This window comes from Calliphora vicina, chromosome 5 (genome assembly GCF_958450345.1).
Source record: "Calliphora vicina chromosome 5, idCalVici1.1, whole genome shotgun sequence".
Classification (NCBI taxonomy): Eukaryota; Metazoa; Arthropoda; class Insecta; order Diptera; family Calliphoridae; genus Calliphora; species Calliphora vicina.
Window position 1 is genome coordinate 49,422,847 of NC_088784.1, and position 23,805 is coordinate 49,446,651.

The window sequence follows — 23,805 nt, forward strand, 5'->3', positions numbered from 1 at the left end:
GATTGAAAGAAATTTTCGAAATCCGGCTGTGATTATGTGTGAGCAAAAGGGGACGCAGCATCGTCACCCATCCTCGAGATTTTTTTTTAACACGCAACTAAGATATTAATAATCACGTAAAAATTGGGAAAATAAACACCAATTCAAATCGAAATTACAGATCTTTATTATTTTGTAGGAAAATTCCACAGTAAAAAGTAACTGTAAACACTAACACGCTTTTTTTTCTTACAAATTTTTCCAAATTAAAGTTACTGGATATTTTTACTGGAAAGTACGCAAACAAACCTAATATATAATTTTTTAAATAAAATATATCAAAGTAATATTTTATTTAAAAAATTATTGTGGAACTCAGCAATATGTACAGCAAAAAAATTAATATTTTATCAGAAAATTTATAAAAAATTGGTTTGATCACAAAAAAACAATAAAGACCTATTAATATAATTAAAAAATCATAACATACCTGGTACTGTTACGTCCAAATCGATGTCAAAGTCATGCAGTGAGTATAGATTGTAATTTTTGTTGTCACTATTTTTGTTTATTTTTTCGATTTGTTGAAATTTTTGTTTATCTTGTGATCCAGATGATGTCGTATCAATTACTTCATCCAAATCTTTCTTATCATTTGACTGTTTAAATCCCATACGTGGTTGAGTAATTCTTCGTGTAAAAGGGTCCGATATTCGTAATCCTTTATTTGCTCGTGCTTCTTCTAAAATAGCCTTTTCAGCATCCTCAACGTTACGCTTCCTGTTTCGATCATTTATATAAGAAATTAAACTTATGCTGCTTGATCTTCTTTTATCTAACTCCGATGCTCGACACTCAAGTTGTTCTATTTGTTGACTTAAATCTTGTGAAACTTCATATTCTCCGCGTAACATAGCAGCATCTCTCTCTTTCATTAAACACGTTTTTTTCATCGCATAGTTTGTAGGTCTGTTTCGAAATCTATTTTTTTCTTCTATTATCTTATCCACATCTTCATCTTTGAATTCATAATTTAAAGCTTCTTTAATATCTGCTAATTTTTTTTCAATTAGACTTGATGATGGCATTTGAACATTTTGCTGTGAGCAAATTTCACGCCATTTAGAAAATTCACTCTCTGTGAATTCTTGATTAGAAATGAATTCAAGGCGAAATACACGCTCCTGATTTCCATGTTTCAAACGTAAACCCTTATTGGTACGGGTTTTACCTAAGTTATATATTTTTGCAGTTTCAACAACGCCAACAACTTCAGCAACACGGTATACAGGTTTTTGTCCATTGTTTCCAATACTAATACGAACAAAGCAGTTGAGCACAGTTCGTTCAAAAATTGGTAAATTTATAAACTTTTCCATTTTAAATCGCGATAAGCGTAGCTTGTTTAATTCATCCCTAGTGTTAATAAATCTAGTCTGATGTTCCTCTAATTCTTCGTCCTCTGATTCACTAGAATATTTACTACTGTTAGATGGGGTTCGTTTTACGGATGGTTTCTCATCATCTTCCCAGTCACTACTTCCTGAATCATCGGAATAAATTTCTGATGCTTTAAGTTTTACAGATGATTTTCCACCTGTAACGCTTTCTAACTCATCTTTTTCATCCTCTCGTTCTTTTTGGGCTTGGCGTTTAGCTTCTTCTTCCTCTAAAATAAGTTAAAAATTAAATCGAATTAACATAAATAAAAGCATTAATATTCACTAAAAGAAAACTAAAAAATAGCTTTCTTTGACCTCCAGGGTATATCTAAGTAGAAAATCGTCGAGTAAAACAACAAAGAGTTGAGTTCAAGAATATGGGAAGCTTATGGGAAGTTGTAATGAAGTCAGCTTTTCTGTTGTAGCAGCAGTGATTGTATATATATAAGTTTTGAATTGGGCTTATAACACCAAGGGTGCTCCTAGCCACAATGCCCCAAAGCACCTCGGGTATATCAAAAATTAAAAATAATGCCAAATTTTAAAACATTGCTTTAGCCTCTTATAGTTTACGAGTTATTCGCACATGAAAAGTAAAATTTTATGTTTTTTACCTACCTTGGTCTGATTTTTTGCTAATAACGGATCCAAGTATCTTTTTTTGAATTAACAACAAATTTATTAATAATCGTAAAAACTGTTTAAAAAACTTCAATGAGTCAAACGTTATGTGTATTCAAACTTAAAATAAAAAAGTGGTTTTCTCGCCATTTTTTTCAACAATCTTTATTGTCAAGGTCTATTGTAAATTTCATCTATTTAACTTACTATTATTAGGAATTAGAATATGGGAAGCCAAATTCATATTTATATTATTTGTAAATTAGACAAATTTAAATTATTTTTATTATTTATGTGTATTCTTATTATTACAAATTTTATTATTGATTAGTGTGCTTGTTGCTGTAGTCAACCTTTGGTTGACAATATCAGCTATGTATGTTTTTTGCGATTTTTCCTTCTTACTCCTTTTTGTTGATTCGTTGAATCAAACTGGAGATTGGAAAATGATTTTTAGTTTAGTCTTTACTGTGCCATGTGTATTTTATTAGATTTTTGATAATTATTCGAACTTTTTATTTTATATAAATTTTTTTTTTTCAGTATCTTTTTTCTTTATTGAATCTTTCTTTTTAGAAATTTACAAAAAGTATTCAAATCTTAACCTAAACTAAAACTAAAGTTGTTATTGCCGCTGCAATATCCAACATGAGTGCTCGTTAAATGATTATCTGGCCAGATCCAGTGTTTCCAATCGCCTCAGTCGTCTATGACCCTCAAATGACAGCAACTCCTTGGCGAGGGGGTTTGGATGATCCATTAGTTTTGAAATGTATTTTAGACTGGAGAGTTTGATTTCCTCGCGTATTATGGGGACATTGAGATCCCTATGGATATTACTATTGCGAATGTACCATGGGGCACCTGTTATTGTCCTTAACAGTGCTGACTGCTTTCTTTGCAATTTTTCAACGTTAGATGAGGAGGCTGTTCCCCATAGCTGAATGCCGTATAGCCATATCGGTTTTATAATTGTTTTGTACAAAAGCACTTTGTATTCCAAGTCTAGAGCAGACCGTGGCCCAATTAACCAGTACAGTTGGACTGTCTTTAATTTTATTTGCGTAACCTTGGCTTCAATATGGTGGGACCATGTTAAACGGCGATTAAGATGGATACCGAGATATCGCACATGGCTCTGTTCTGGGATTTTGATATTATTTATCTGTATGGAAGGGCAACTTTCTCGTCTTAAAGTAAATGTAACGTGAATACATTTTGTTGCATTGACCTTAATTTTCCATTTGTCCAGCCATTTTTCCAAATCGCCGATGTGAGACTGGAGTTGTTCAGAAGCTATTACGGGGTTTTCATGTGTACCTAAAAAAGCGGTATCATCCGCAAATGTAGATGTGTGAGTCAGTGCACTCGTGGGCATATCTGCAGTATATAAAATATATAGGAACGGCCCTAGAATACTTCCCTGTGGTACACCAGCGGATATTTTTCGACGTGTTGAGATCACATCCTTTGATCTGATTTGAAAAGATCTTTCTTGTATGTCATTTTTAAGCAGTTTATGTACGTTCGCAGGTAGTAATCTAGTAATTTTGTGTATTAGTCCATCGTGCCAGACTTTATCGAAGGCTTGAGATATGTCAATAAATAATGCGGAACAATACTGCTTGCTCTCGAAGGTTTTCCGAATAAGTGTAGTTATCCGATGTACCTGTTCGATAGTACTACGTTTCCTTCTGAAATCAAATTGATGGTCAGGAATAATGCAATTTTCGTCAAGGTGCTCTATAAGTCTCTCAAGTAACAACTTTTCAAAAAGTTTTGAGAATATTGACAATAGGCACTTGAGTGACATCTTTTCCCGGTTTCGGTATCATAACTATATCAGATATTTTCCATGAGGATGGGAAATATCCAATACGTAGTATTGAGTTAAATATGAACAAAATAATTATCAGTGCTGAGTTGGGCAGATTACTTATCATCGTGGTAGTAATTTTATCTATACCAGGTGATTTTCCAGCCTTAAGACCTTTGACCGTCGTCCTCACAGCAGAGAACCGGAATTTTAGTGGGGCTGGCACCACATTATTTATGACATTATCTCTAATATATGAATTTGTATCATTTGGGGTAAATACATTCTCCAAGTGATTGGCAAATGCTTCGATTTTTTCTGAAGTATTTTTTGCCCATTCTCCGTTCTGAAGGCGTATGGGCGACTCATATACAATAGGGCATTGCATATTTTTCACAGCTTTCCAGAGACTATATTCTGTGTTCTTAGTAGGGTCTAAGTTTCTAAGATAATTTCTCAGGTTAGATTCTTTATTAATCTTTAAGGCGACGTGAAGTCTTCTTTGGCACTGATTAAGTTTAGCCTCTACGTTCGGAGATCGCGATTGTTGCCATTGACGTCTGAGTGTTCTCTTTTCTTTGATAAGAGACTCAATGTTTTTAGGACATTTTGAATGTCTGTAATTCCCCAGGGTGACTGGGGGCGTGGACACTTTAACGGCGTTTGTTAAAATGTCTGTAAATATATCGACAGCGACCTCTACGATGGGTAGTCATCTTGACGCGATGTAGAGGCTTAAGTGCGATGATTCGCGTTGGCCATGCTGGAGGGGACAGTTTAACTTGAGTTGGCTGTCTCTGGCAGGGTCTCCCATTCCAGAAGGGCACGCGTTGAGCATGATACTAAGAACTACCCTCCCTTTGTCTGATAGCGTCTGTTCTCCTCTGGGGCGGCTATCAGATGTTATTTCCATCGAACCATTTTCCCCTCATTGAGAGGGGTGGTTAAGGTGGATAGTCCGGCTGGTCCGTAAGGACTCTTTAATGTCCGTCCGAAATCCACCAGCGTCTGTTTCCCATATTGGGCGGCTGGTGGTCTGCGTCTGTTTCTCCAATGGGGCGGCAGTTATCTCAACACCTGGCAGCAGGTATAAAATGCAAGTAATTGTCCATCAGGACTCAATGGAAGAGGATAAGTCATGCCCCATGTACCCGGTCGGGGGCTTCATAATCTCCGGGGACCCTACTCCCACAGCGATGGTTTCGGGCTGTGGTGAGTCGAATGCTACTGCAACTCAGGCTAGTCAGGTGATCACACCGGGCCAGACTAGTCTGCATGCTACTGGTGTCGCAAGAGGTCAATCTGGCATACCCAGATTGGCTGATTGTAAAAAATCCAAGGCAATAGGTGGTAGTGACCTAAGCGGCGAGGTACCTCTGGACTTCTCTCCAAGTACCTCCAAAGCCGCGAAAGCCCAAGTCGTCAAGGCGGCTAAATCCCCTGTTTCGGGTGCCTCTAAGGGGGAAGCGACTAAGTCGCCCCTCACGGATGCTTCCCATATGCCAATTGTGCGCTCAGGTCTTGTGAAGGAATCCTCCTGTCCTGAAGACGCATCACCCCTGGCCAATCCCGGCTCTGAAACTAACCCCAGGCATAAAAACCCTGCTAGAAGGGCTGCTACCACCAGGCGTTCCGCTTACCGCTTTGTTGAGGCACTTGGCTCGAAAAAAGTCGAGGACCTCACTAAGGAGCAACAAGCTTCGCTTTCCTGGGCGAAAGCCTATATTGCTGGTCTCAAGACCGCTCCTCCTTCTGCTGAATTACCAGCGGGGCCTAAACGGCAACGTTCAGAGGAGGATACAGCGACCAAGAGCCAGCAACCGGGACCTAAACGTCCCAAAGCGGCACAAAGGTCGTTAGCTAAATCCTTTAGCGAGATTGTCAAAGACAGTCTTGTTAGGGCGGTTATCGACCGGAGTGCGAATGACGGATCCATATCTCAATTGAATTGGGATATGGTGAAGCAAAAACTGGTAGGGGTGTTTTGGAAAGTTCTCAAAGAGAACCCAGGCACTCCTCCACAATGCGATGACGCTGGTTGGTACCAGGGTCACGTAAAACTTATGTCTTGTGTAGATGAACGCTCAGCGTTGCTACTAAAGACTGCCGTCGCATCACTGGGTGAGGTTTGGCCGGGGTCTAGGCTTGAGGTGGTATCTGTGAGTGAGATACCCCGAAAGCCTAGATCCATAGCTAAAATACCAGCTGAGCCATCTAGCCCGGAGGAGATCTTGGAGATCCTTCAGTGCTGTAACCCACAGCTTCCAACTCAAGACTGGAAAGTTGTTAAGGTTACGGACGCTGAGGGCTCTTCAAGGAAAGCGATCGTTGTCCTGAATAAGGACTCTTTGGGGCCGCTAAGGAAGGCACAAGGGAAGGTCTACTATGGATTTGGTACGATCATCCTGCGTGTCTACCGTAGCGACAACAAAGGCGATACATCCTCAGGTGATGTAAAGCCCATGCTCTCGGAAGAGGGCATGGATTGCAATGACGCCACTGATCCAGCCGACACTGAAGATACCAACTCAGTCTCCGAACTAGTTGGTACATTCTTTGAACGGATGGATGAGGTGGTGGACGAGGACGCCCTCCTGAATTCTGACCAGGAGGACGCCGACGTCACTATTGTAAAAATGGAGCATGGTGAGGGTGACCCAGATAAACCTTCACCACTCTAAAGCAGCATCAGCTGCACTGCTCCTCCGAATTGCTCAGAACGGGGAGGAGCTAGTCATGGTCCAGGAACCTTGGGTCCATCAGGACCGTATCTGTGGACTATGTTTGAAGGGCTATAAGCTCTACTTCGCTAAAGGCGCAGGTAAAATTAGATCCTGTATATTGGCTAAAAGCTCTTTGAAAATCTTCATTCTGTCTGATTACAGTAATGAAGATACAGTAGCAGTCTCATGGGAAACTAATGAAGGCTGTTTGTTATGGCTGATATCCAGCTACATGGCGCATGACCACGGGGAGCATCCACCAAACGATGATATCCGTAGTGCTGTGAAAAAGGCGAATGAGTCCAGGATACCATTGGTTATCTGTGCTGACGCTAACTCGCACCACATTGTATGGGGTAGCAGCGACACCAACACAAGAGGTGAGAGTCTTTTCAGTTTCATACTTAATAGTAGTTTGGAAGTAGTTAATAGAGGTTCAGAACCTACCTTCATTGTTTCAAACAGAAGTGAGGTACTAGACTTAACACTTGTGAGTGCTGAGCACCACAGTATGATTAACAATTGGGCTGTCTCCGACGACTGCTCTTTTTCTGATCATCTATATATTGATTTCAATATCAGTGTAACTTATAGGAATGATAATACCATTCTAAATAGGAGGAAGACCAATTGGGAGTTGCAGAGTGATGTACTCTCCCGGTCTCTACCAAACCCGCCCACTATTGAAAATAGGGACGATATTGAGGTAGCAGTTGAGGCACTTACAGAAGCGTTCCAATCAGCTACTAATTTGGCCTGTAAGCCGAATATCTGCAGGGGTAGGAATAAGCCACCATGGTGGAACCCTGAGATTGCACACGCAAGAAGGGCGTGTCGTAAATTGTTCAACGAGGCAAAGAGGCTGGGTAACTGGCCGGAATATAAGTCCTCAGTGAACCACTTTAAGAACCTTACGAGGAATGCGAAAAGGAAAGCCTGGAGGGACTTCTGTAGCGGCGTGGAAGGATCCTCTGAGACTAACCGATTACGTAAAATTCTATCAACTTCACCGGTTGTACCAAGCTATATCCAGAAACCCTGTGGTAGATGGACTCTGAATAGTAAGGAAACACTTGAGGTCCTATTAGATACTCATTTTCCAGGTTGCCTTCCAGTCGATGATGAGACTATGAATGGGGCTGCCGATTCTGTTGCTCCGGGTGATAACTCTGTTCCGATAAACAGGGATAGAATCCAATGGGCAATCAAAAGCTTCGACCCGTTTAAATCTCCTGGGCCGGATGGCATTATTCCTGCTGATCTTCAAAAGAACGAAGAAATAGTTGTACCATGGCTCATTAGCATATACACAGCGTGTATTAGATGGACCTATATCCCCACATGGTGGACGAGATGCAGAGTAGTCTTCATTCCTAAAGGTGGTAAGGCGACTCACACTAAACCAAAGGATTATAGGCCAATTAGCCTTGCATCCTTCCTGCTGAAAACCCTAGAAAGGGTGATTGACGTATATCTGAGAATGACCATTCCGTCGGAACTCATCTCTAAATCCCAACATGCCTACACCAAAGGCAGATCTGTGGAAACAGCTCTACATTCGTTAGTTGGCTCCATTGAGGAGTCGCTAATACATAAGGAGTATTCACTTGTTGCCTTTCTCGATATTGAAGGAGCTTTTAATAATGTCAGGCCCGATGCCATCCTATCTGCGATGGATGAACTGGGAATTGATCTATGTGTTCGCCGACTAGTCGAAAAGATACTCGGTTATAGAGTCATTTGTGCTACTTTAGGTGGTGTAAGTGTTTTAAAAGTGGCCAATCGTGGAACCCCGCAGGGGGGTGTTTTATCACCACTTCTGTGGAATTTGGCTATGAATTCCCTGTTGATCAGGATGGACAACAGAAGGATCAAGACAGTCGCATATGCTGACGATGTTGCAGTTTTTATATCTGGTAAATTTCTGGACACAATATCCAGTTGTATGGAATCAGCATTAAGTACACTGAGTGAGTGGAGTATTTCATGTGGACTTAGTGTGAACCCACAAAAAACGGAACTGGTTCTCTTCACTAGGAGGTATAAGATCGATGACTTCAGACCACCTAGACAGAATGGAATCAGTCTTGAGATTAGAGATAATGCGAAGTATCTTGGCATCATTCTAGATAAAAGATTGTCCTGGAATTTGAATATTCAAAACAGGATTAACAAGGCTTATGTAGCCATCTACTCCTGTAAGAAGGCAATTGGTACAAACTGGGGTATTATGCCGAAGGGTATCAGTTGGATCTTCAAAGCAGTTGTTAAACCCATCTTGTTCTATGGAGTGTTGGTGTGGTGGCACGCCTTGGATAATGCTACTCACCGTAAGGCTGTGGAACGAGTTCTCAGGACTATTGCGATACTGATTACAGGCGCTATAAGGACTACCCCCTCTAAGGCACTTTTTACTATCCTGAACTGGTTACCAGTTGATTTGATGGTGATACAAATGGCTCTCAACTCTGCTGTGAGACTAAATGCTGGATGTTCGTGGTATGGTAAAGATCATGGGCACTCTAAGATACTGAACTACTATGGGTACTTACATAGTAATGTCGATTACTGCATCGCAAAACCATTTTTCGATATGCATTTCCATATTAAGATCCCGAATAGGGATTCATGGCAGCGCGGACTCTTACCCCCTGATGATGTCATAAGGGTATTCACTGATGGCTCAAAGAGGGGCAATAGGGTCGGTGGTGGTTTCTTTATTGAGAACTATGGGATTAAATCCTATTTCAGGCTACCTAACTTCTGTACGGCTCTTCAGGCGGAAATTACGGCCATTAAACGTGCATCCAACTGGCTGAGGTTTTATCAAATATCTGGTGATATATGTATATTTACCGATAGCAAGGCTGCCGTTAAAGGAATAGCGGGTGTCTTTACGACATCTAGGTTAACCGAGGAATGCCGGGTATCCCTTAATGAGATAGCGAGACATTCTAGGATAACGCTTATATGGGTCCCTGGCCACGATGGTAATCAGGGTAATTGTATAGCTGACGAACTGGCCAAAATGGGGGCGATGATGGATGATGATGAGATCGACCCCTTTTCTGGTATTTCCCTTGCTATATGCAAGATGGCTGTTCAGCGGACACTATATGAATCTGCACAAAGCAGGTGGACCAATGAGTCTTCCTGTGTTACAACGAGGTCTACTTGGCCCGTATATGATGCCAGCAGGACGAATCTACTTATGGAATTTCGTCGTGAGCAAATAAGGCTAATTGTCTCCTTCATTACAGGACACTGTATAATTGGGACACATGCTAGGAGATTGGGCCTACGGTATAATGACTACTGTAGGAGCTGCCATAATGAAGAAGAGGATGAGACGGTGTCACACCTATTCTGTCAATGCCCGGCTCTGATAAATCTGAGGGAACGTATCTTCGGAACACCATTCCTATCATGCTTAGATGAGCTATCAAGGATAAGTCTTAGACGAATCTACTCTTTCATCAGAGAATCTGGTTGGTTTAGCCTGGAAACAACGGACGTATAATTAATACCAAGATGTTTACCCCTTGGGTATCACAATGGGATCAGTTTTGAATGGACCCAAGTGAGCTGCTTGAAGAGTGGCTACCCATGGAACCTAACCTAACCTATCGACAGCGGATTGTATCTCATACTCATTTTTCAATGAGATGTTTTGTGGCAAGTGTGAGCTAACATACATTTTATACTTTAACCAGTTCGTTTTCTTGTTAGGGAAACAACAGTAAGAGTTTTCCAATTTACTTGGAACTAGGGTATTCAATCGATTAACCGTTAATCGGTTAACCGATTAATTTTTGACGGTTAACTGTTCGAATAATTTAAAATTGCCTATTTTCAAATAACAAATAAACCGATTAATTTGTGTCGATTAACCGATTAACCGAAATTCCTTTTTTTTGCACTTTAACATATTTTTTGGATTTATTTTTCCATTTGAATTCAAATACAAATTTCAAATTAAAATTTTATATTTTTTCGAACATCCAAAAAAAATTTTTAGTGAGAATAACAATTGGCATATTTAATTTACATATGTATATTTGAAACTTTGTTTGCATTTATATGTACAGAACTTAACGAAACTAAACGAAAATATCAAAAGTATTCAATATCTAAAACAATCCAAAAAGGACACCAATGGTATAACGAAAGACTTGATAATCGTAGAAAAAACTAAAAAAACTGAGATATTGGATATTCTTTATCATGCTTTCGATTTCTCCAACATCTACAATCAGCGAGAGAGTTTTTTCCAAGTAGTTTTATTAAATCCAGTGATGTTAACTTTTTAATTTCGATTACCGTACAGCCCTAAAAAAATTACCGTTTTTTAAGTAAAATTACCGTATGCAAAGTTTTGTACAAAAAATAATAATATTTTCTTATTGAAACAGGTTTATTACTTGAGTTATTAAAATTCGGTATGCTACAATTATGATTTTAAAGCAACTACTGAATCTCAAATATAATTCAATGTGTATGTATGAAAATGATAAGATAGATTGCATTTTAGAATTAAATTATTTTGATTTCATTTATGCCATCTGTCAGTTTTTAATGTGATTTATTTAGATAACGGCTAATAATACAACATAAGATAAAAAACACTTTAAAAGTAGATACTTTTTAAGCAAACTCCAACTTTAACCATTAATTGTTATGCCATGGAAATTATATTTTCCAAAAACAAAAAGGTAAAATATTTCCATGGTAATTCATTTTTTTAAATGATTGAAAAATGTAAAATTCATGTTCAGCATTCAAAAATTAGTAAGAACACATGAATTGCAAGAAGAAATTATTCCAAAAAAAATATTTGAAAATTAATTATTTGAAAAGATAGAGACTTTTGCATTCGGAAAAAATTAATTGTATAACATAGAGAAATAACAAAAATGCAAATAAAATAGCAAAAAACAATATGCTTGTAATAAATTCACATCATAGATGAGGGGTGTTTTACTGAACATTTTACCATCAAAAAGTAATTTTCATGAATATCAAAGATAGAGGGTTTTGAATATAGGACCAAGTTTGTAAAACAGCAGAATGCCATTTTTATCAACATCTTTTATTTGCCTTATATGCATAAATTCCTTATCAATTTCATTAAATTCATCCATTTGAACATTTTCTGGGAAATGCAAAACTAAAGGATATTTTAATATTACAGAAATATTGGTATCGAACAATTGGGGATTTATTATGTCAACGTTTTTAATGATTGCATTTGATTTGATTCAAAAAAATGTTTGCAATCAGTTTTTAATACTAATTTGTTTGTATTTGTATCCATACTTGAAAGACTTGCGGTAGTTGGTTATCATCATCCTCAAAATTGTATTATTATTTTAATGAGAAATATGTATATCATATGTAGACACATTATGGAAATATAACTTTTACGATATAATTCTTAAAAATTTTAACTTTTTAAAATTACCGTACAAATGTAGAAATTACCTGCCTACCGTACGGAGGACTAAATTACCGTACAATACGGTAATTACCGTACGGTTAACATCACTAATTAAATCTAAAGAAAAAAATCGTTTAAAAGGAAAAAAATAAATTATATTCTTTTTTTAAATGATTATTTCAGAAGATCTCACTAAAATCAAATGTGTTTACAAAAGGGATCTCCATATTTGATATTATTTTTTGGTTGAATTTTTATGTGTTGTTTGTTTTTTATGTTTTTGTACACAAAATTTGTGGTTTTATTTTAAATTTAAAATTAAAATAGACATTATTCGGTTAATCGAATAATTTAAAATTAACCGATTATTAACCGAATAAATCTAAACCCCGATTAATTATTTGCTCGATTAACCGATTAAACCAGAAACCCGATTAATTGAATACCCTACTTGGAACTGCTAATAACGTTAAAACTGTAGGCGAGTGGTCCAGCGAAGGGATCACTGAAATAAATTCTCGTTTTATATTCTTGATTACAGCGAAGTCAATTAGATCGGGAATCTTATTGAGGTCTGTAGGCCAATAAGTAGGTTGGCCACTAGATATGGCATCTAGTCTGTTAGACGATATTGCTTCTAACAGTTGCCTCCCTCTAGGAGTAATAAGGCGAGAGCCCCAAAATGTATATATTTTGAAGATATTGAAGATATTGTAACTCTACCATCAGGTATATTTATAGATGTGGCCTGGATGTGATCCGTTTTATATTCTGGCATTGGGAAATGCCTAATATCCTTTCTCACTAATATAGCTGTTCCACCACAAGCTCTACCACTTGGATGTTTTGTATCATAAGTAAAGTGTGTTTCAGAAACGAGTAGTACATCAATTTCCTAAAGGTGGAGAAATTGTTGTACTTCATTCTTATGTTGGCTAAGGCCGTTAGCATTTCAAAAACAAATTCTTAGATAATTCATTTTTTATTTAGCAGGATCTGCATGAGCATGCTTTGATTCTGCATCAATTGTTGAAACATATTTTGCATGTTCGTCATGAAACTGTTCATGGTTTGAATTAGATTCTCAATAGAGCTTTGAGAGTTAGTGTCGGGTACTGGCACACCCTCTTTTAATGCATGTGCATATGAAAATAATGGGGTATTATTTCCATTGCTTCTTTTCATTTGGGTAACTGAACCCTCATTTGTCGTATTGGCATACGATTTGTTTTGATAATTATCATTTATGATGCCTCTATATTGAGCACTAGAAGCACCAGTGTTTGTTTTCATTTGGGTAACTGAACCCTCATTTGTCGTATGGGCATACGATTTGTTTTGATTATTGTTTTTTATGATACTTCTATATTGAGCACTAGAAGCATCAGGAAGGCTTGGAAAGTTAGAAGCCGTATATTGAGCATATAAAGGTCTTCTTGTCTTCGTTGATTCCTGTATGCGTAGGAATACTGGGCATCCACGGTAGTTTGCGGTGTGATTTTGACCACAGTTACTACATTTTCTTATATTATCTGTTTTTGAGTGGGGACATTCTTGACTTTTGTGAATATCTCCACATCTTACACATACAGAAGGTAATTTGCAGAATGTTCGGGTGTGACCGAACTCTTGGCAATTAAGGCACTGAGGTGGACCTTTGCGCTTAATTGGTTCTTCTACAATTATTTTACGATTAAGAAGATATCTTAAACCGTAAATTGGATGAGTGTCACCCTTTTTCTTTAATTGAGAAGAGTTGAAAGTGATTTCAACTCTAAAAATTGGTTGATGAATTTTATTCTTATTTATTATGTTGTGAATGAACTTCACTTCAAAGCCTTCAGACTCTAGCCCCTTTTTAATATCATCAGTTGGCTCAGAACTATCTATACCTTTGATGACTGCTGTCAAACCTTTTGCACTTTTCAGTTGATATGTATAATAGTTTCTTTTCTCGGAATCGAAATTATCAACAATCATTCTGAAATTTTTTTCCGAATAAGTTTGTACCTTTGTCTCTTGAATATTTCCTTTACGTAGAGAGACCACGTGGAAATTCTCCTTACCTACAAGTTGGGACAATTTGTTCACCAAAACATTTGTAGTAGGTTCGCGCAAATATAGGGGAGGTGGCTTATAGTCTTTTACAGGCTTTGCGGGTTTTTCTTTACTTTCTTGATTGTCAAGAATTGCGAAACGATTTTGACTTACCGGATTTTTCTTCGCCTGTTTTAAGCAAGTAGTCAATGTATCCCTTAAAGACAGTAATTGTCACAAATATCTTATCACTTGGCTGACACCATTTTCTATATTTGGTCATTTGACACGTGTGTGCACTTTGTAGTGCAGAGAGAAGACAATTGGTTACTTTATACATCCCAAGTAATCTAGCGTGAAGACAATTGACACTTAAGTGTCTCTAAGTAATCTGGAGTGTAGTCACTTTAAATGTTTTGTGAGTAATTCGTACAAACTGGTTTTTTACAAATTGTGTTGATATAATTCTCATACAGTTTATTTTTGCTTAAGTATACTGATATCACATGTAACATATCATGAAGTCAATAGTCACTTTAGTGTCTCTTAGTAACCTATGGTGAAGTCACTTCAAACTTTTTTTTGTACTGCACTTTATTTTACCCACCAGAAGCGTTGACTATTTTCGATCAGCTATCAGATAGTCCCATTGTTGCCTACTTTGGACCAGCTATTAGACAGTCCCATTGTAATCAAAAAGAGACAATTGACCGCCTGCCTAGGACATGCCCGTGTTAAAATGACTAGTCACGTGGCTGTCTCCTAGAACTGCTGGGATATGTATTATTATTGTTGTATGGAGAGCTCACAACAATGTATGCATTATTTCCATTGCTGCTGAGCCTCCTTCCACTTGTTGGAGAGTAAGTAGTGTTTATAAACCGGATAACCGGTTAACCGAAAAACCGGGTTTTCTTTGAAATCTCGGTTTTTTGCGAACCGGTTAATTTAAAATGTTGATTTTCGGTTAACCGGTTTATCCGGTTTTTATCACTCGGTTAACCGGTTTTTAAAATTTGGGACTTAAATTAATAAATCTAATGTTTTTGTGCATTTTTTATATTCATTGTGTACACATTATATCAAACATTCGGTCTGACTTGAAACCTATACTGCTGATTCAGTCGTGTGTTTTGTTCTTAAAATTTTAATTTATTAATCATTTCGTTAGCTTAGTGTACAAAGTCCTTTTCGGAAATATTGAAATCCATGATTTGAAATCTGATAATGGAGTTTTATTAGTTATTTGGTATGATTTATAATAACAAATAATAACAGCTAAGAAGAAGCGCGTTTGCATCTTATAGGTCCTTTTTTGGGACTTGTAACATTTTCTGTTTCATATCAAAAATTCGAGGTGATAATAAATTTCAAATTTATAATTAATTTTCAGTTTTTGGTTGAAATTTAATGAAAAAAACAATAATTAAAACAAGTATTATATATTTAGTAACATATTTATACTCAATTCCATTTGACTGAGATAATAATTTTGAAATTTTTACAAAATAGAATGGACTTTGCACTTTTGTATATTTATAGTTATTTAATATTAACCATTATTCCTGGCTACTAAAAACTAAAAATTTCAAAGTTGTGTATACTTTATTGGACATTTTATGTTTTCTACATATATATGACGGTTAACCGGTTTAATCGGTTTTTTCGATGTCGGTTAACCGAAAAACCGGTTTTCTAAAAAAGGCCAATTTTCGGTTAACCGACAAACCGGTTTTTTAAAAAGTCGGTTTTTTATAAACACTAAGAGTAAGAGAAATTCATACACAAACACTACACTCTTTATTTAGGGTTTTATTTATGTTGTTGTTTTTTTTTATTACTTTTGCTTTGTTTTTTTCTGATTGTTAATATTTGCATTAATAAACAGTTTTTTTTTTTGGCTGTTTAATTCAATATTTAAATATATTTATAAGTAATTAATAAGCGTCCATTCGCTGTTAATTATCTTTGTATATATTTTTTTTTTTTTGTATTTATCTTCACAATTATTTTATTTATTTATTTGTGAGAGCGATGTAAAACACGTCTATCCACTGTAAACGACCGTTTCAAAAATTTCATATAAATTGAAAGTAAATTTTAATTAGGCTTAAGTTCATTTTTATTATAATTTATTTGTAATAATTCAAAGAATATCACTGAATACAAAAATTTTAGACAATTGGCAAATTGGAATGCATTTTCTACCCTGCCAAGGTCGTCATCAACAATCTTTATTGTCAAGGTCTATTGTAATAATAAGAATACACATAAATAATAAAAATAATTTAAATTTCGTCTAATTTACAAATAATAAAAATATGAATTTGGCTTCCCATATTCTAATTCCTAATAATAGTAATTAATTTTGAATTTAAAAAATTACTTTTGCAATTTAATTTAAAAGAATTAAAATGTGTACGTACGTAATTGTCGTTCTAATTAGATATAAAAGACAAAAATTGGTTAAAAAATGTTAAAGTTATTAAAAATTCGCCAGGCCATTAATGTGACTCAGGCCACTAAAACAACTACAGTAAAGGTTTATTTAATTATACCCTACACCACCATAGTGGGGAGGGTATTATGCGTTTGTGCAGATGTGTGTAACGCCCAAAAATATTGGTCTAACACCCACCTTAAAGTATACCGATCGACTTAGAATCACTCTCTGAGTCGATTAAACGATGTCCGTCCGTCTGTCTGGCTGGTTGGCTGTCCATGTAAACCTTGTGCGAAGAGTACAGGTCGCAATTTTGAAGATATTTCAATAAAATTTGGTACATATAATTTTTTCGGCCCAAGGACGAAGCCTATTGAAACTGGCTGAAATCAGTCAATTACTTCACCTAGCCCCCATACAAATGTACTCTCGAAATTGGACTTTATCGGTCATAAATGTTTAATTTATATATGTATCTACACAAATTTCGCTCCAAATAAGTTTTATATATACAAAATCATGTCACCAAATTTTGTTACGATCGGTCCATAATTAGTCATAGCTCCCATATAGACCCGCTTCCGAAAATCACTGTAACGTGCTTAAATCACTTAAAAATTTTGGTGTATACACAAAATTCAACATAAATAACTTTCATATAGACATAAATAAACGACCTAATTTTATGGTGATGGGTCCATAATTGGTCATAACTCACATTTTTATTTTTACTCATTTGCTTGGTGTAGGGTATTATATGGTCGGGCTTGACCGACCATACTTTCTTACTTGTTTTTCTATTGAATTTAGGTCGAGGGATTGACTTGGCTACCTAAAAATTCTGAAGTTCTTCATCCAAAACCAAGCACTCCCCAAATTCGATGAGTCCTAATGCATTAAGCACATTGAAGACGGCAGGCTTCCAACTTCAATCTGTCAAAAATAGAATACACACGTTTCTATGAAGACGATTCTTTTGACAACAGTACAACTTCAGTACAGCAGCAGCAGTTTGCTGCTGCTGCCCAATTAGGCTAATTTCTATTTTTGTCAACTTCAAAACAGAAATAGTGTTGCTAATATAATAAAAAATGTAAATCAAATTAGTGCTTAAAAAAAATATATTTTTTTTACTTAATTAAGAGAAGTTTCTGATAACCATATTGAACTAAATTATTACCACATATAGATATTTACTCAAAATAATTGTTTAAATATTAATTACTTTGGAATTTTGTACGGTTATTTTTTATTAAAGTAAAAAATTAAACTGACATCACTGAATTATAAATCAGCTGTTTACTTTGAAGCTGTCGTCTTTAAAAGAATTCAGCGGCTGCCGCACGACTGCAACTTCAGCCACCAGCATTTGTGTTCGTGAAGTTGTTGTTGTAGCAGCAGTGTTTGCTGAGTTGACAGCCCTTGGCCGAGTGAACTCGGGTCATTCCGGTGCGTAGAACCGGCTGTCGTGGGAATAACTCACATGTTCGTGAAGCCTGCTGTCTTCAATGTGTTTAATGCATTACAGTCATTATTTTGCTGAAGTCTACATTATGGAGGCATATTTTTTTTACACTATGCTTCAATCGTCAAACCAAACTATTACCTCATATTAAAATTTGCGTGAATAAGCAGGATAATGGTTTTAGCTATTCCAATCGATAATTTTACTTCGAGGAATCTTTTTTGGGCAATTAGGAATGATATTACCTTCCTAGTTACATTTAAAATCCTTTTAGAGTACTTGCTATGTCCTCATTTAGTTAAAGGACTATATGAACGGCATCTGGAGAGCTGTTATTTTCTCCACAACTCATAAAGTTCAGTTTTAGTTAAAATGCCTTTGTAACAAAGCTTTTTTTACCATTCAAAGGATTTGGTAATAATATTTTAAGTTTTTTCTTGTTCCCAGTGCTGAAGAACTACACAATTTTTCATTGAAATTGAGAAAATTCCAATTGAAATTGAGAACACTTTTACCATTGAGTCCCTATTCACCAATGCTTAACCCTATTGAAATAATTTGGTCCAAAATCAAAAGTATTGTGAAGTCAAGGATGAATATACCAATCGTAAATCCTCCTAATGTAGGAGAGCAGAGGATTTCAAGAATTAATTAACTATTCCAAGTCCTGTATAACTACTGGAGATTGCAGTAGAGCTATACAACATTCCACTAAACCGCTTTGGAATTGCAAGATATGCCTGTTGGTCAATAAGACTGTGTACTAGGGTTATAACTATTGACAATTTTTGCAAATATGCAAATTGGCATAGCATAGTCGAATAGAGCATTAAAAAATATGAAAAACCACGTTATTATTTTTTCGCGTTTGTTAAAAAAATTTCACGCACCAAACGCAATAAAGTTTTTCATTAAATATTTTCAATTATTTCAAAATACAATATATTTTATTATAATAATAACTGCGGACATACTTCAAGGGATAATTTTTAAATAAGGGAAGTATCCCTAACACTTTTATTTATATAATTTTTCAGAGAAAAAAAATTTTGGTTTATTTTAGAAATTGGTGTTGGTGCGTGATGTTTTTGATTCCTAATGACCTAAAAAAATGATTTTCTTTACTTATACAATATTGGCCATCACGTGGTGGTATGCCAAAAATTTCGCCAAAATTATTTATATGCCAACTGTGTACATATGTTTTTTGTTTAATGTATATTATAATACTTATTTATGTAGAGTAAAATAAAATTTTCACAATTTCATTTGGAATTTTTTTAATTTAAAATGGAAATTCTCAATTTCATTTGGAATTTTCTCAATTTAAAATGGAAATTCTCAATTTCAATTGGAATTTTCTCAATTTGAAATGGAAATTCTCAATTTCATTTGGAATTTTCTCAATTTAAAATGGAAATTCTCAATTTCATTTGGAATTTTCTCAATATCATGTATAATGTTCTCAATTTCAATGAAAAATTGTGTAGTTGCCGATCCTTGCCACTAAAAAGATATCTCCTTCAATAGAGTTTTTAATAATAAATGTATGTGTTTTATAATTATAATGTGTATATAATAATATAAAAAGAAAATAAAGCTTTAGTTTTATGTATGAACATGTGTAGAAAAAGTTTTTATGAAGAGTTCACAAATGAGCATACACAGCCCCAGTCTTGTAAAATGTGCAAATTTATCTGCATTTTGCAGTTTTTCTAAGCATTTGAAGTTCTTTGTTTAAAATAATAAATTTTTATGTAAATTGAGCAAATTTTGTAGTTTTTACATTTAAATTTTTTACTCTCAATTTTGTTATCTTAATTCCAATTTTGAAGCCATGATGTTAAATCATTAGCAAATATTTACAACAATAATAAAATAAACTATAAAACAAACTTAATGGGGTTTGCTGCTTAATAGTCCCAAACGAGTTGAATTATTTTCAGAATTACAATTGTTGCTGAAATATATTGCACCCAGAAAAATATTGCACCCTTCCCAAACACGTGGTTTAAAAACGTTTTTTTTTTTTTTGGAAATAATTTGGTATCTCGGGAACTATTAGAGATATTGATATTGCATCCTAGTGCTAATGGGGGCCAGTGCGTAGCCTATCAAAGTTGGTAACCTCGGGTCTCAAATTTTTTAAAAAAAATCCCCAAAAATCCATTTATAATCCGAATGAGCTGAAACTATTTTATTATTAAATATAAGTAGTCCTTGAGAAGATCTTCAAAAAAACTATTACATGTGTAGGTTATCTCAATTAGTTTTGCTCGAAATTTGTTTTGCTCCCATTTATATTTATACATACAAGTTTTGGATTTGAAACAACAATTATATAATTTGTATACTAAAATTCAATTACGTTGAGATATAACGTATGTTAAAACTTAAATTATTAAAGGCATTCAAGTAACCATTTTTCACGATTGCGAAAATGATGACATGAAATACCTAATTATAATAAAATCATTAAATACCTCTTTTTGCTTTTCCTTCACGCTTAGCTTTCAAAAGTGCCATTGCATTACTGCGTTTATCATCAGTTCTATTCATTTCCACATTTTTTTTTCTTTCCTTTGATCTTTCTTTATGATCAAAATATTCAGCTGAAGCACTGATGTGATCATCACTTGAGACAGGTCTTGTCAATGATTCATTGAGTAATGTTGTGCCAGTAACAGGGGTAATAAATTCTAAGGATTCCAAAGAATTTTGAGGTTTAGGAATCTCAATTTCCTTTTCTGGAGATTTTTCTTTCTCTCCGGAAATAGAAGTTTTGTCCTCTTTTTTCTTGGATTTAACTTTTCTTTTATTTTCATCTTTTGGCTTTATTTTGGCCTTTTCACATTTTCTTGCTAACTTAAGTTTTTTTTCTATTTCCCAACGAGTTCGCATAATATCTCTTTGTTCAATTCTTTTAAAGATTTCTGTCTCTCGTTCTTTTTCTGAAAGACATGAAAGTCTTTTGCGATCCGCTTCATCGCCCATTAAGTTTTCGTCGTAACCATCATCAAATTCAGAATCGGAACTACTCTCAGATGATGAACATTCATTCGAATTATTATCAGATAATTCTGAATTGTCATTTTTTGCACAATCTTCCTCGGAGTCTGATACTTCTCCATCTTCATGATCATTTGTCTGAAATAACACACTATCTTCTTTATTATCAGCATTTTTATTTCTCTCTTTTTCAGATTCATCAACTTTTTCTAAATCTGTATCCGTTTCGGTCTCCGACCCTGACAATGCCGATAAGATTTGGGTATTACTTATTTTTCTTTTTCTCTTTTTAACCATTGTCAAAAGTTCCTGCAATTGTAATGATAATAAATTTTAATTTGTTTTAAAATAATTAATTAGATCAAAGCGAATTTATACAATGTGAATTCGTTTATTTTGTATATGAAACAAAGAATAACATGAAGTGAAACGCTGTCAAAAGTAATAAGTCTACTGTCTGAAAAACCTAACTTTAAGCCCCATTGCTCAATCTCTGGTTATCGTTGATCGTAACGATATACTTCCAATTAATATAATTTATGTATGAAAACTGTCAGCAAATCTTCACTATAAAAAAACAGATATTCAGAAAATGGTGCTAAGAATAATTGGTAGCTTATTTTGGGCTCCTTGGATTTTATATAAATGACATTTTGCGGACGTGGGCCATACTGGAGCACAGTAGAACATTATGGGATGAAATATGGATTTAATAATATTTTTTTTCTATGTTAAGCTTATTACAATTAAATTCAAAATTCACACAATTCTCAAATTATTGAATGTATATTTGACCTGGAAAGATTTTATAAAGGATTTTGTAAAAATAATATATTTAAAAACCAAGCTCGAAAAAAATTAAAAAAAAGATTACAATAGGTACTATGTATTATATATCGGTATATACACTCCCTGCCATATGAATAGAACCCCCCTTTGTTTGTACTTTGTGCAACTGCAATCCTCTCCGATATTTGCAAATAATTAATGGTGGTTTGTTTTGTGTTTCAAAGGTGTTTATGTTTACTTGCTCTGAGATCAAATTTGTGTTCTGGAACAGTCCCGTTTTAATTTTTTTTATATTTTATTTTGTGATTGACCAAAATTGTTTTCGATCATAGCGATCATAATATAAATAAATAATAATCAGCTGTGTTCGTAACTTCACCTTATTTATTTATTGATTTCAATACATAAAAGCCTTCATGGCCAATTATACATGTATTGTTAGATTAATAACCATGTTTTACAATAATAACATCATAAATTCAAATTAAAATATAACAAACTAAAAATAATAGTGTACAAATGGATCCCTAGCCACACAAACCTGAAAACCAGATTACAATATAATTATTTTCAAATATTAACAGAAGAAAGATATTGTAAAACTATTAATTTATATGTAGAAATGGAAAATGAGAACAATTTAAGATCCGATGGCAATTGATTCCATATACGAAAGATCCTTATTTTAAATGAATGTTCGAAAATTGAAAGATGAATCCGAGGTACTTCAATTTGAATATTCCGAGGAGAACGAATAAATGAAAATAAACCAACAAGATAATTTGGTTGACCCGTTTTCATAATCTTGTAAAAATTTAAGAGTATACGGAGATGTAAGTAATTTGTAAAATTACAACGAAGAAAAATGGGAATATAATAATAATGCCAAGGCATTTGATAGAGTCAACATTTTCAATAGTCCTGCCATCAATGTAAATTGTTGGATTTAAGTCATGATTTGGGGAATGAAAATTAATGGCTTTTGTTTTATTTAAATTTACACTTAGCTCATTAGAGTTTATCCAATTAATGATAAAGTTTAAATGATAATTTATTCTAATCTGAAAATTATTTTCCATTAAGCCCGCACTGAAAAGAAGAAAAATATCAGCTGCAAAAACAAAGGATTTGCACATATCATTATCCATTAATGAAATACAATCATTCAAATACATTAAAAATAGAATTGGACAAAGAACTGAGCCTTGAGGAACACCAGAAGTAACAGTTCCAATACTAGAATTAATACCAAGTAGTGAAACAAATTGCGATCGATCAGTTATGTAAGAATAAATTAATCTACTAGCAGACTTAGAGAATTTAAATTTATCTATAAGTTTTCTTATAAGAATCATATGACTTGATCAAATGCCTTTCATGTTTACATATTTATTTATTTAAATTCAAAACCAAGCCCATTGGGCCAAATATGGCTTATATTCTACTCAACAATAATACATTTAAAATTATAAAAATGATTTTAATTATGACAAAATAATATATAAATATTTATACCCTACACCACCATAGTGGGGAGGGTATTATGCGTTTGTGCAGATGTTTGTAACGTCCAAAAATATTAGTCTAGCACCCACCTTAAAGTATACCGATCGACTTAGAATCACTTTCTGAGTCGATTAAACGATGTCCGTCCGTCCGTCCGTCCGTCTGGTTGGCTGGCTGGCTGTCCATGTAAACCTTGTGCGCAAAGTACAGGTCGCAATTTTGAATATATTTCGATAAAATTTGGTACATATAATTTTTTCGGCCCAAGGACGAACTCTATTGAAACTGGCTGAAATCGGTCCATTATTTCATATAGCCCCCATACAAATGTCCTCCCGAAATTGGACTTTATCGGTCATAAATGTTTATTTATATATGTATCTACACAAATTTCGCTCCAAATAACTTTTATACATACGAAATTCATGTCACCAAATTTTATTACGATCGGTGCATAATTCGTCATAGCTCCCATATAAGACCCGCTTCCGAAAATCACTTTAACGTGCATAAATCGCTTAAAAATGTTGGTATACAC

At 34.8% G+C, this 23,805-nt stretch overlaps 2 protein-coding genes across 2 annotated transcripts in view; one reads left to right on the forward strand and one right to left on the reverse strand.

Moving 5' to 3' along the window:
• Nucleotides 1-23,805, reverse strand: part of Rtf1 — a 109,366-nt gene that overhangs the window by 41,510 nt on the left and 44,051 nt on the right. Inside the window, exons 2-3 of the mRNA XM_065511242.1 lie at nt 20,447-21,281; nt 470-1,648 (exon numbers count right to left, since the gene is read on the reverse strand). Of these exons, the coding sequence (XP_065367314.1) occupies nt 470-1,648; nt 20,447-21,281 (2,014 nt within the window). The remainder of the gene's footprint in view (nt 1-469; nt 1,649-20,446; nt 21,282-23,805) is intronic.
• Nucleotides 4,575-7,250, forward strand: LOC135961566 (uncharacterized). Its single transcript, XM_065513072.1, has 2 exons — nt 4,575-6,679; nt 6,744-7,250. The coding sequence occupies exon 1, from the start codon at nt 4,842-4,844 to the stop codon at nt 6,537-6,539; it is 1,698 nt and encodes a 565-aa protein (XP_065369144.1). The 5' UTR covers nt 4,575-4,841; the 3' UTR covers nt 6,540-6,679; nt 6,744-7,250.

Excerpts from the sequence above, each read along its gene's own strand:
- LOC135961566 (XM_065513072.1), top strand. The coding sequence starts at position 4,842 with ATGTCCGTCCGAAATCCACCAGCGTCTGTTTCCCATATTGGGCGGCTG.